The 14,413-nt window shown below is 37.8% G+C and overlaps 1 protein-coding gene across 1 annotated transcript in view; it reads right to left on the bottom strand.

Moving 5' to 3' along the window:
• The window catches only part of LOC148353397 (high affinity cGMP-specific 3',5'-cyclic phosphodiesterase 9A), a 36,286-nt gene that overhangs the window by 10,133 nt on the left and 11,740 nt on the right, over positions 1-14,413 (bottom strand). Inside the window, exons 2-11 of the mRNA XM_088352614.1 lie at positions 10,332-10,493; positions 10,200-10,251; positions 9,026-9,128; positions 8,789-8,931; positions 7,928-7,987; positions 3,487-3,664; positions 3,249-3,371; positions 3,023-3,115; positions 2,889-2,956; positions 2,704-2,806 (exon numbers count right to left, since the gene is read on the bottom strand). Of these exons, the coding sequence (XP_088208740.1) occupies positions 2,704-2,806; positions 2,889-2,956; positions 3,023-3,115; positions 3,249-3,371; positions 3,487-3,664; positions 7,928-7,987; positions 8,789-8,931; positions 9,026-9,128; positions 10,200-10,251; positions 10,332-10,493 (1,085 nt within the window). The remainder of the gene's footprint in view (positions 1-2,703; positions 2,807-2,888; positions 2,957-3,022; positions 3,116-3,248; positions 3,372-3,486; positions 3,665-7,927; positions 7,988-8,788; positions 8,932-9,025; positions 9,129-10,199; positions 10,252-10,331; positions 10,494-14,413) is intronic.

Here is a 14,413-nt window from a genome sequence, read left to right as displayed (position 1 = left end):
ATCAAAGTCTGGAGATTGCTGATACAGGGAAAATAAACAAAATTGCCTAACTTGGTCACAACACTAATCTATTTTCCTGTTTTGTAACCACTATTGCTTAACCTTTCTGCAGCTAACACGCTCTTTTTGATAATGGAATAGATAGCGCCTTGCAGTCAACCTCTCCTGACATTCACTCTGACTCATTTAAACTCCACGCACTTAACTTGTGAACTTTAAACCCAACGTTAGCGTTTTGGTACTCACGCTGTCATCAAAAGTATTTTCTCACTCAGCAAGTTTTTAATCTTTTCTGTCAAAGTTCCACTGATTTAATTTGATCTTTTAAAAATGATGTCTAGTCTACCCACCTCTGGTAGCAGTTGTGCTTCTTAAATAGGTCCTAATCTATTGTTTGCATTGCGAAGGGTTCCCCCATTGACCCCATTAGTCTTATGGTGAGTCAAATGGGTGGAAGGCCCAAATTAAAAATTAATGCTGCAAGCTGAGAGCCGCTGGAATGTTGAAAATGTTTAAAATGACGCACAGTCCAGTGAACTTAATTGAACCTACGGAACCGTGAACAAATATATTCCAAATGATAAAAGAAATAAGAAATGTTTTCTTATGGCTCTGTCAGTAATCTTTCATTTTGAACAGGCAGAAATGTCAAATTTTCTTGATATGAAAATTCCCATTACATGAACATTAAATGAAAGAAGGCTGTAGTATTCATGCACCCTCAGTAGTCTATATTTTAGCAAAATTGGGCTAAAATAACTTCAAAGAAATGAGATACAGTAATAGCAATTTTCTATCTATCATTAACGTACAATAAAATAGAGTGCAAGGATAACTAACATACAGAGAAAACAAAAACGATTCCTGCTCTATAATACAATAAGGATTCAAGATCCACTCAGGGGCCGAAGAAGGCCTTCTCGGGGCCCAGATGTTGCTCGCAGGTATTGACTTTGACATATGTGTGCTATAGACAACAATGACCTAAAAACAAAGCATGTTTGGAAAATATAGGTCAACTTCTCAACACGAATCAGCTCAAGCACAACTAAAATACATCCAGTGTGTTCATGATTGTTTAAAACATAAAAAAAACATCTAAGAGTTTATCAACTTTTGTTCATTGAACTTATTAATACAATACCCTTCTGCGTGACATGGAGTGAACCAAGTCCGTTCCACATCAATTCCAACAACATTTCCAACAGTTACATTACTATTCAAGTAAAAGTATGCTTGACTTGTGTAGCAAAATTTGGGTTGTCAATAAATTTGCCCAATTACATGAAGAGGCGAGTTTTTTCTGAACTCGTTTTGAATTTTGAAGCCTCCATTTAAGCCCCATTTTTTAGATAATTATAGTAGGGAAACAGATGAAAAATAGTTTCTTTAATCTGAAGCTTTGGCCACACAGCAATTTTAAGTAAATTATTTTTACCATTTTTGATAGTTCATACATACCCGCAACCCTAATGAGTTTAAGTGGTGCAGATAATGGATGGATGGAACATACTTCAATCAATTTACACACACTCTCGACCTTAAGGAATTTTCCTGGCTAATTATCTGAAGAGGAAACTTAAATAGAACACAAAAGAAAACCAGGAAAATAAACCACAATGAAAGATGGAAGTTGCCGCTTGGTTGGCTTAATTTTTAATGTTGATACAACTTAAAGCAACAGGGTGGGATTGTAATTTGAGAGATTTCCCCTAAAGACAAACCAATCAATACCTCGCACCATGAAATGGACTTTGATTTCGGTTGGATAGTGGTGAAGGCCAGTTCTGATGTCCTCGGTAGTAGAGCGGCAGTGCTAAATGTAGGCCTCATATGGAACAGAATCATTGCAGGGTGTAAAGGCTGTGAGTCTTTACTGGCTGCCCGCAGGGTCCTTTCTCTCGTGGGGCGCTTTAAGATCACTGGCTAGGTCTCACCAGCTTGGCTGCTTGCTTGATCAAAGATTGAACGTCAACAAAGCCAGGCGATCTTACGCTTAGCTCACAGGACTTTCTCAGAACCTTTTCGCTTGCTTGAAAGGACTTGATCCTTTTGCTCCTGACTTGTCTATTGCCACTTCCGAACTTTATATTATTGTTAAGCTAGACCTCTGGCACGCTTGCACGCTTTCAAAGAACTCTATTTGATCTTTCGCAGCTGTGCCTTCTTGCACATTTGCTGGTTTCCACAGAACTGAATTGTGGGTGTTGGGTGTCACCCTCCCACACGGCTGGCTGGCCTCCTTGGGACTGGTTGTCAAGGCAACCTGAAATGTTCCTTTGTTTTGAAAATGCGAGATAACGCCAAACTTCACACCCCGTTGCTACCAAATAACTCAATCACTGTAAAAAATCAAATTAAAGCATAATGTTCTGACATAGTATCATAATTTTTTTGGGACATTTGAAACAGAATTCTGACCCAACGTTGAATGTCCTGCACTTGTGATTATTGTTAGAGTAGATTGACTTCTGCAGGTAACTTAATGTCACAACTATAATAATAGAATAATTAAACTCAATATCCGTTTTGCATTTCATTCTTGAATTATCTTGTGTCACTTTTTGCTTGCTTTGCTGTTCTGAAGCTCCTCTAGTGAGGTTTTACAGACAGTCCAAAACATTGATTTTAAAATATTTTTTAAAATCAAATATCACAACATTTTAGAGGCACGACGATTATTCATGAGAACATATCTCTTACCACATCTCTGTGATCCTTGTTGTTAAAGTCAAACAAGGACAAAATGGACTTGAACTTGTTGAGGATCTCATTGTGTCTCGTCATATCAGTGGCCAGAATGCATCTGCAGTTCAAATAATTGAGTTGTCAAATCAACTCAGTGTAAAGTCATCAGTTTTACACAGAGAAAATAAAAATTGTCTCACTTAATAATGCCTTCCCTAATCTGTTTGTATTGGTCCAGAGAGACATTTCTGAAGATGTTGCTCTCTTTCTAAAAGCATCAAAAAGCCATTTTTTACTGTTGCCCTTGTTTCATGAGACTGTTCCAAAGCTGTACCTTTTCCAGTATATCGAAAGCAACAGCACAGTGGTGGTTCTCCAAAGGAGAGATGTCATTGTAGCGAAGTGCAAGTTCAGTCCGAGCATTTATCTAGAAAAATATTTTTCATGTAAATATGTGCACTGCATCTATAATAAAAAGTGAATGAGATGCTGTAATGTTAAATCTTACGTTCATACGTTGTTTTTATTTTGTTTTGATCAAAATACTGATTGTTACGTACCTGGTAGGCATTATTGTAACCGGTGTGGTCAAGGTCATGGCAAATTGCAGAAGTCAGCATAATAAGCAGGTCAATGCTGTCCATTTTACTTCTTAAGTCAGTCAACCAGATTAAACCGTACATCTGTGCAAGAAATAATGTAACTATGAATTTTCTTGAAATTCACCTGCACCAAAAATCTTTGCTGACAAAACATTGATTAATGTATTTATTCATTGCATGCATGTAATTCACCTACCATCTGGGTAACACAGAAGCAATGCTTGAAGTTGTGAAAAGGGATGTTGTTGTATCTGCGGTACACCTCAAACAAAAACTGTTGTAATACTTCAGGTTCAATATTATAGGTAGTGATGAAATCTAAGTCAGTGTACATGACTTGCAGAAGCACCAATATTTCTGCGTCTTCCCACTGCCTGCACCCACACAAAGAGAAAAATATCTTAGAAAAGGCAGTGAGTTGCATTTCCGAGTAATTCCTTTTCCAATTTAAATTAATCTTGAAATTCTATTTGGTTATTTAATTTACAGGGCCATATCAAATGATAATATAATACAATATAAATATTAATCATTAACTACTCAACAAAACACCCGGTTTAGAAACATCCCAATTCAGGGCACAAACTGACCTATCTGGCCATGATTGGGTTGTTTAAAATTTTATGACTCGATCTGTTAAGTTGTATTATTTTGGCCAAATCCCCCTCTTTAAGCCTTTAATGTGTACAGGCCTTTAAGACTTTTTGTGATTAAGGGCTATACAAATAGACATAACTTGACTAAGGGGAATCCCTGCTAATAATTTTCTCAAAAATGGAAGGGGAATAAAAGTGAGACTGCCAAACAAATGCAAAAAATGTTACATATTTCAGCACTTTATTTGAAGCATGTCTAGCTTACTCACAGGCAATCCCATATTTTAGGTTCAAATTATCCACAAAAATAATTAAATAAGTCAATTTTAATGCTCAACAAATGCTGATTCCCCATTCATCTCACAAATCGTCAGGCAGGGGCACTCAACAACAAGGACACTATTTATTGACAAAAATCAGGACCAAAGTACCAAACAAACAAGTGGGCACAAAACCACAAAAATGTTAAACAGGAAATCAGAAACAAAAACAAAACATGACAGCCCAAACTAGAAGCATCAACACTGGAAATGGAATAACACAGGGAATAAAGAAACAGGAAACAAACATTTTACCTGACATGAAGGTACAATTTAAAAAAAAAAAAAATCTCAATGAAAACCAGGATGACACTGGCAGACAAAAATAGAAAAGTTACAATGACCCAATCAACAGAAGGAGATGAAAAAGTCCTTTTTAAAGGGTGCAGGATAATTGGGCTCAGGTGTGCGGAGATTGGACACACCTGTGCCCAGTTTAAACCCCAGTCTAGTCGAAGGAGGTGTGTAAGACCCTAACAGTTGCCTCACTTTTTTGTGCCCTTGTTTAATGCTACAGCTGAGTATGCGTGTTCATTACCCACAATTCAATACTGACTTGACTAGAAAAGTGTGGAAATGGTCATTTGTTTTTCTGTGCTGGAATATTTTTTTTTTAATGTATTGAAAATTAATTAGTTCTTAAATATTTTTAATAACTATTTTAACATCACGAAAGTAGTTGCCGTACTTAGTGATCTTTGAGCACTCATACTCTTTATTGGGGGTGAAGGCAGGGACGTCAAGAGACTTGAGGAAAAGAGCTCAGAGAAAATGAGGCTGTTTGAATTCATACAGTATATGTTTGAAAAATGTAAATTTAATATATTAACAAAGATTTTGAATGTCTCCACATAAATTGGAGAAATAACGTACTGATTGTTAAGTTAATCCATTTAAAAGAAGAAGAGATTCAATGATTGGTAAGATTTGTCCGAATCTGGCAAGCCAAAACTTCTCAGATCGAACCAACCCAGGGAAATGACTGTTTTCATCAACTGCACCCAACGCAATCAGAGACGCACTACATATTGACTATGTCAACAGCAGAGGCTGTCAGATTGTTTCTGCTGTCAGGCCTGGACTTCGTAGAATATGCTCCTAGATTTTTGCTCCTGCCGTTAAATGGGCCTGGACCTGATAATCTTTTCTAGCCGAGAGTTATTTGTGGACTATTATGATTGACTCTACCAGCGACAAACTTTTTCTCGACTGTTTTTTTCTGTTGGTATTCTCCTTCCTCCCTTTTGTTGTCCCCCTTTGCCACAAATAAACACATGTCATCAACTCAACTTGTTGTGTCTGCTCTTGGGTACACATCTCGCAAATCGTAAGAGCAAGATCTAACCACAATGGACCCCGCAGACACATGTTGAGGTATGACCAGCTAATACGCTGCAATAGCGCTTTATAAGCAGCCAATCAGTCAAAACTGCCTTGCAGAAACCAATTGGATATTTTGAATACCATGTATAAAGACCCCCTCGCTAGTTCATGCTTCGGTTATCGTTGGTTTGAGACCTGGTTTGTTTTTGTTTTTTGTAATTTCTTTTTGTTAATTATTACAGAAATCCCTCGGTTTTCGCGATTTATGAGACCATAAATCGAGAGTAGTGACTCTGCGGATTTTGAATTTAATTGATTTTGTCTTTATTATCATCAATATCATTGTGTCGTGCATTGTTTTCTGTTAGACAGCACCCTATGGGGACAGAGTAGGGATTGTGCTCTGTGTTGGGTGGGTGTATCTTTGGGCAAGCGCGACTCTGATAGGCTGGTGTCAGCTGTCAGTCAAACAGCGGGCAGGTGCTGCCTCTGTAAACAATCTAGGAAGCATAGCAACCACTAGCTCGCTACATTAGAAATAAATGAATCGATTCAATTCAACTCTAAGGAAAGTCAGAAGAGGAACCACCAGCAGATGTTTCATGGAATTATTCTCGGGTTCCAGGAGTGACTCGGGCCCCGTCTGGCAGACTGCTAACAGCTTGGCCAACACCTCTTAAAGCCACCGCTGCGGACCCTGTATCTTGCCAACGCCAGGTCCATTGGCCATGAAACAGACGGCTTGGAGCAACAACTCGTGGGAAACTGCTACATGCAGGAAGGTTTTATTCAATCAAGGCAGAGATCTGTCTCGATTCCAGGACGACAATTGCAGGCGCGCAGTCAGCCGATTGTAGAAGCCCTTCAATTTAGTTTTACTTGTTTATAGTGATTGTAAAACCATCCATTCAACTGCAATTGTGTATTTTATGTTATTATTTGTAGATGTACAATTGTTGTTTTGTGAGAGTCATGAACTCTCAGTCGGTAATGACGCAATCTCAAGGTAAGTTTAACCCTTTTGGGGCCTTTAGGGCGGCATCAGCTCGTGAGGTAGAGCGGATCAAGAGATCGCAGGTTCAAATCTCGGCTCCTCCGTGTTGCATGTCGAAGTGTCCTTGGGTAAGACACTGAACCTGTAATGCCCCTAATAAGCAGGTTGGCGCCTTGCATGGCTGCACGGCCGCTATTGTGTGAGTGTGTGTGGATGGGTAAATGTGAAGCACATTGTAAAGCGCTTTGGAAAGTCTTCATTGACTTGAAAAGCGCTATATAAATGCAGATCATTTCATTTCATTTTATGAAGGCGACGCTACTTTGTAGATTTTAACTTTCGCGTGTTGTTCTGGTCTCATAAATCGCAAAAACCGAGGGATTTCTGTATTAATTAACAAAAATAAATTACAACAAACAAAAACAAACCAGGTCTCAAAACAACTCTAAAAGCTTTCAAACCATAAACAAAATATAACAAACCTGACACTGTAAAGGGAAAACAGGATGAAAGTGGCATGAACGTGGCAACCAGGAAGACAATGGCAAAAGTAATTGGATGATTTGAAAGGTGGTGTTCCAGTTCTTGACAATGTATGCGATACCATTTGTAGGCACGCTCTCTGGGTTCGATTCCCATTGGTCAGTTGCACAATTAGTTCATTGTATTAATACAGAATGCTGTACCTGCAGTCTCAATTTCATGCGCCTTATACTACAGTGTGCCTTATCAAAGTATCTATCTATCTATCTATCTTATATAGGAGTATTAGATAATACACCTTATGGTGCAACCTGGACATATTGTCAGTGACTCTTACAGTGTCATCAGGCGTTTCAGGTCTTGGTCAGACACCGTCACCCAGGCAACCCATCTGAACGTGATCAATCCCCTGACTTGTATCAAGGTAGCTCACTAACCCAAACCTCCCACCTCCTCAACTAGAGCCAGAAATTGTGCTTCTGGTTTGATGTTGCCGCTTGGTGTTGTCAATACCAGTGCAGATCTCCTATTGAACGCATTACAATATTAATCTATGAGATTACAAGAAAATTACATGACAAAAAAACATTTTTTGGGGTGCGCCATATGATCCAGTGTGCATTATAGTGCTCTAAAGGTTTGGGCGAATGAGAGAACATCAGTGAATGCAGCGCTTATTCCATCCAGTACTTGGTCCCCTTGTTTCCACTTAAAACATTATGTTGATTAAGCCTTTCAAGAGCCTTTTGATATGTGTGAGTCATCTGAAGGGCTATTGATATTGAGATGATCATGCTGACCAGAAGAAAAGAATGAGACATCTTTTAGAAAAACAAATACAGGCGTGTTGTGCACCACTGTCAGAATATGGTCTATTGAAGTGTTGCTATATAGTGCCACAGATGCTGAATCCAAACCTACCAGTTGTCAAATGTCGGTGTCTTTAAATATTGCCTGACTTCCTCTGACACCTCCAGGGAGCTGTGAGGGGGGGCACCACAAGATAAGATGTTTAAAATAGTAAGAATTACAAAAAGAAATAAAGTATAAAGGTTTATGTTTTTTTAAAAGTTTGTTTTCCATTTTTTTCCCCATCTTGTTTTCCTTCATGTTGAACTTGTCATTTAACTCCTTAAACTTATCTTTCATATCCTTAAATTCATCTCAAATGAAAAGTCGTAGCTCTTCTTTATTATCAGATTTATCAATTTTTTTCTTTTCAACATTGTCCTCTTCTTTTTCTTTAGGTTTTGATCTTCAAAGTCTTCAAAGAAGAAATTAATCTTTCTGTGAGAGTTGTTTGTTTGACATGTGCATTTCATAAATAAAGTAGTACAATATTATTTTTCCATTTTATTTTATTTTTTTATAATTGAAAAACTGCCTATTGAATATTAGGGAGGAAAATATCTAATCTGTTTTTGCATGAAAAGGTTATGGTTTATCAGGAGGATAAACCATAACCTTTTCATTTTTGCTTTCTTTTTTTGGAGAGGGGGTGGGGATGGCGTTTGGATGGAGGCTTTCTCCTTTGTGAAACTACAAACATTTGGTATGAAGTACGTTTTTTTTAATTAAGGAGAAAAGGTAAATAATATCAGAAAATATGCTAAAATAAGAAAAACAATACTTTAAAACAAACAAAATTATCAGGCAGCAAGACAATAAACAAATGTACTTAAGAAAATTAGATTACAAAAGTTATTTTATGACTTTTTTTCGCAATCTTCACATTAAACATTTTTGTGGGGTTGTGTGGAGGGTTTTAAAAGGTGTACATGCCTCATTTGAATAAACTTTTCAAGAACATGCTCAAATTCTTCTTTTGTTTTATGCAAGCTTCTCTTGTGGTAGAATGGCGAGGGTTTGGGTGCTCCCTCTGACAAGTCCTTAGATAGGCCAAGCCAGCTGAGATACTCCACACTCTAAACAGAAGAGTTCAAATTGAAAGTTAGATCAGTTAATTTGTTGAAACATTTTTTAAAAGGTCATTAATATAATGTTTTAATTAAAAAGGACCTCGAGTTTCTCTCTGAATGAATCAACCTGCTTTTTCATGTCGTAGATGACTGCCGGAGTGGTTCCTGCTTCCATGAGGATTTTCTTTTCCAGGCCTTTAAGTCTGAGAGAGCAACAGAATCATCCTTGCATATTTAAAGCTTTATTCAGCGTTCGTACACCTTTGTCATGGCCAAATTCAAGCACTTTTCAAGGCCAATTTTAAAATGTTTCCATTACCTTCAAAGGAAGAAATCCATCACCCATTCAAAGAACGTTTTTTGTTATTGTTGACTTTGCTGATAAAAATAAAGCTGATATCTTGCTCCTAACACATACTTTGGGCTGTTTTAGCTTATCCTACATATGATATACAATCTTTTTGTCAATAGGCTGTTCTAAACTAAAAAAAAAAAAATCTGCCGTTCTGATTCAATAATGCACGAGCAGCCTAAATTTGTCACACTTGTTTACAAACACGGAAAGGGCTCTATAGGTGTTGGGTAATAATGGAGTTCCATACGGAAGACAAAAAAAAGAAAGTACTGCATGTATAAAAAGCAGAAAAATGGGCCTAATTTTTTAATGCTATATATTGCTCCGAAACAAAGTGCATTCAATCTTTCAATCTAGAGACTGTTGATCTTTTGCTTTTTGTTTTACTTATTTTAATGTTTTTTTAGAGGATCTGTGTATAAATTGGTAAAAAAAAGATTTGTAAATAGTTAATTATTTTGCATTTTATCAACTGTTTATGGCACTGAAGAGTAAATGTTTTTAATTTATATTTCATTGTTTTGCTAATTCTAGCGTTGTCGTGTTGTTGGACTTTGAATCTATTCTGTGCGTAAAAGCAATTTTTTTTGTACCTTACAATTTTTTTTTGTAGATCTGTGAATATTTTAGTTTACATTTTGTGTGTTTTGTCAGGGACTCCCTGCAAAACATACAAAACACACTTTTTTCAATATTGTCATAATTTATTGTGTGGTCTTTAGAGTCAGAGTGCCAAGAAACATGGCAATGGCAACAATTTAAAGCATTTCAAGCACTTAACCAAAATTCAAGGGTTTTCCTGACCTCAAAAACGCAACATTCACAAGATTCAAGCATTTTTTCGAAACATTTTTATTCAAAGATGCATTAATGCGAGGGAACGCTTGCAGTGTTATAAAAAGTATTGGATGGGCTTTACCTTTTCTCCATGGATGACAGATCAAATCCAAGAGCACCAGGAAGCTCCACACCTTATTTGAACAACAAAAATGATATTTTCAAATGTGGTCAAAGTAACCCAAACCTGCTTTATTAACCAAGGAAAAACTACCTAATGGTTCACTGTTGCTGCCAGAGGCCACCACTTCCAATTTGTAACTTGTGCTGGGCTTATTGGGTTCCAGATTTGGTGAGATGTTGATGATGTTACCATTAGGATTGTACAACTTCAGGATGTCATGTGGACCAGCTTCAGCTGCAGATCGGAAAATATCTGGAAAACTTCTAAAGAGTCAATGGCTATCATTGATTCTAGGACAGAGTTGGGCAACCTGGTCCTCATGCTTCAATAAAGGCGATTCCAATCATTATCATGCTGATAATTTGTAGACCTAAGTTGGAGAAGAACCCTAAACCCACAAAAACATGCAAGACATGTAACCTCCAAAGACCGGGTTGTCCACCGCTGAGTGAAGCTCAACTTCTCGTCAAACATTAGAACGGGAAGCATTTCGGTTTGAGTTAAAGACACATCTTTGGCAACACCTTTAACTGTGGACCAAATTATCTTACTGAATCGGCAGGAAAAATGGATCAGTCTCTCAGTAACTGTCCTCTCATGGTTAAGATCCTACCTCTCAGATAGGTCACATTGTGTTACATGCGGTGATATAACCTCTGAGGCCCTTTGTGTTACCTGTGGTGTTCCTCAGGGCTCAGTACTTGATCCCCTTGTTTTCAGCCCTTAAATAGCTTCCGTTAGGTGATATTATTTGCAGGTAAAATATCAGTTTCCATTGCTATGTAGATGCCACTCAACTATATCTTCCAATGGAGTATTCTTCCCCAATAAATTGTGGACATTTGGAGGCCTGCAGGAGAATAATCTCATGTGCTGCCCCTTCTCAAGGTTTTTGAATTTTCTCATGATGTTTTTCCTTGCCCTCATCGAGGTTTTAAATCAGGGGACAGTGTAATAATAGTCTGTAGTCTGCACAGCCCTTTAAGACTTGTTATGATTAAGGGCTATACAATATATATATATATATATATATATATACTGGACTGTCTCAGAAAATTAGAATATTGTGATAAAGTTCTTTATTTTCTGTAATGCAATTAAAAAAACAAAAATGTCATACATTCTGGATTCATTACACATCAACTGAACTATTTCAAGCCTTTTATTATTTTAATATTGCTGAATTTGGCTTACAGCTTAAGAAAACTCAAAAATCCTATCTCAAAATATTAGAATATCATGAAAAAGTATACAAGTAGGCTATTCAACTAATCACCTGAATCATCTAATTAACTCGAAACACCTTGCGAGGGTGTCCTGAGCCTTAAAAACACTCAGCTTGGTTCAGTAAACTAAATCACTGCTGATCTGACTGCTGTCCAGAGGACCATCATTGATACCCTCCATCAGGAGGGTAAGACACAAAAAGAAATTTCTCAAAGAGCAGGCTGTTCACAGAGTGCAGTTTCAAAGCATATCCACAAAAAGTCTGTTGGAAGGGAAAAATGTGGCCGGAAACACTGCACAACCAAGAGAGATGACCGCAGCCTTAACAAAATTGTGAAGAAGAGCCGCTTCCAGAATTTGAGGGAGCTTCAAAGACAGTGGGCTGAAGCTGGAGTCCAGGTATCAAAAGCCACAGTACACAGACGTGTCCGGGAAATGGGCTACAATAGCCGTATTCCCATGGTCAAGCCACTTCTGAACTCAAGACAACGGAAAAAGCGTCTGACTTGGGCTATGGAGAAGAAGCACTGGACAGTTGCAGAGTGGTCCAAAGTCCTCTTTTCAGACGAAAGCAAGTTTTGCATTTCATTTGGAAGTCAAGGCGCCAGAGTCTGGAGAAAGGCTGGAGAAGAGCAAAATCCAAGTTGCTTGAAATCCAGTGTGAAGTTCCCACAGTCAGCAATGGTTTGGGGAGCCATGTCAGCTGCTGGTGTTGGTCCACTGTGTTTCATCAAGTCCAGAGTAAATGCAACTGTGTACCAAGAGATTTTAGAGCACTACATGCTTCCATCTGCTAAAAAGCTCTATGGAGATGAGTATTTCATTTTCCAGCATGATCTGGCACCTGCCCACAGTGCCAAAACCACCAGTAACTGGTGCACTGACCATGGCATCACTGTCCTTGATTGGCCTGCTAATACCCCTGACCTGAACCCCATCGAGAATTTGTGGGGTATAGTTAAGAAGAAGATGAAAGACACCAGACCTACAAATGCAAATGAGCTGAAGGCCGCTATCGAAGCATCCTGGGCATCAATAACACTTCAGCAATGCCACAGGCTGATTGGCTCCATGCCACGCCGGATTGATGCAGTAATCCGTGCAAAAGGATTCCCAACCAAGTACTGAGTGCATCAATGGACATTTTCAAATGTTTGATTTAGTTTTGCTGTTATAAAATTATTTATTTTACTTGGTCTGAGGAAGTATTCTAATATTTTGAGATAGGATTTTTGAGTTTTTTTCAGCTGTAAGCCAAAATCAGCAATATTCAAATAATAAAAGGCTTGAAATAGTTCAGTTGATGTGTAATGAATCCAGAATGTATGACATTTTTGTTTTTTAATTGCATTACAGAAAATAAAGAACTTTATCACAATATTCTAATTTTCTGAGACAGTCCAGTATATATATATATACATATATATATATATATATATTAGGGCTGGGGAAAAATGTCACGTTAAGGATTTGCGTTATAATTTTCAATTTAATATATTGAAATATATTAACGTCACGATTAAAATTCCGCCCTGCGCAAGCCCCCGGGTGACAAGCCAGGCTGTTCCAACAAACAAAGAAAAGTTACTTTCGTTTCCTGAGGCTAACGTGGCGTAGCATGCTAGGGATGGGAAAGATAAAGGAACCATGTTTAGGCGGACCGTTTCGCTTTAAAACATTGCCTGATGGGAAACTCGACAAGGCGAAAGTAATATGTATGCTTTGCAAATCTGAATTTAATTACCATCGGAGCAATTCTTTCCTGATGTATCACTTGAAAGCTAAGCACCCCAATGCGGTGGTACAGTCAGACAGCAGACCTCGTCAAACAACTTTTGGATCAGTTTGGTACAAGAGATGTGTGTTCTACAATATCTTTATTTTGTTTATGGACGATTTGTCTTTGACACCACAAAGTTTATGCACTTTTCCTTGACTTGGTACGCATTTTTTGTTGAAATACTCACAACCGCTTTACAGCAAATTTACAGTTCAACAGTGTTGACAAAGTACTTGAATATCTTTGTTATGAAATCTATCTTTGGCATTACATTCTGTATGCATGTTGACTGTACTTTGTATAGGCTTATACCATTTGACATATTTTTCTATGCATATTTTTTTTCACATTTACTGCCATTTGTAAAATCTGTATTTACTAAATTAATCGTGATTAATCGCTATTAATTTATTTCAAAACTGAGATTAATTAGTCAATATATTTTAATTGATTCCCAGCCCCAATATATATATATATATATATATATATATATATGTATATATATATATATATATATATATATATATATATATATATATATAATCTCATCTCATTAGCTGTACTGCTTATCCTCATCAGAGTCGCGGGTGTGCTGGTGCCCATCCCAGCTATCTTCGGGCAGTGGGCAGGGGACACCCTGAACAGGTTGCCAGCCAGTCGCAGGGTGCACTCAGAGACAGACAACTCAGTCAAGTCAAGTCAAGTCATTTTTATTTGTATAGCCCTAAATCACAAAGAGTCTCAAAGGGCTTCACAGATTATTACACTATATTTCACAGACTATTTTTCAGCCGACGAGAAGAGTAGGTTATTCATATGCTATGGAGTAGAAGTGAGTTTTAAGTTTAGATTTAAACATTTCCACTGAGGTTGCAGATCGGATCTCAGGGGAAAGAGCATTCCACAGCACCGGTGCCCGGATGGAGAACGCTCTCGAACCAGCAGAACACTTCTTTGCTCTTGGGATCACCAGAAGACCTGCACTCTCAGATCGTAGGCTTCGGACCGGGACATAGGGGCAAATCAGATCTGAAAGATAAGAGGGAGCAAGTCCATGTATGATTTTGTATAATACTAAGAGAACCTTGAAATCACATCTAAGGCTAACTGGGAGCCAATGCGGGTTAGCCAAAATCGGTGTTATGTGATCGTACTTTTTTGTCCT

Source organism: Urocampus carinirostris, chromosome 14, assembly GCF_059441175.1.
Source record: "Urocampus carinirostris isolate Australia breed hairy pipefish chromosome 14, RoL_Ucar_1.0, whole genome shotgun sequence".
Classification (NCBI taxonomy): domain Eukaryota; kingdom Metazoa; phylum Chordata; class Actinopteri; order Syngnathiformes; family Syngnathidae; genus Urocampus; species Urocampus carinirostris.
The sequence above is the reverse complement of the archived record's forward strand: the minus strand, read 5'-3'. Positions and strand labels throughout refer to the sequence as shown.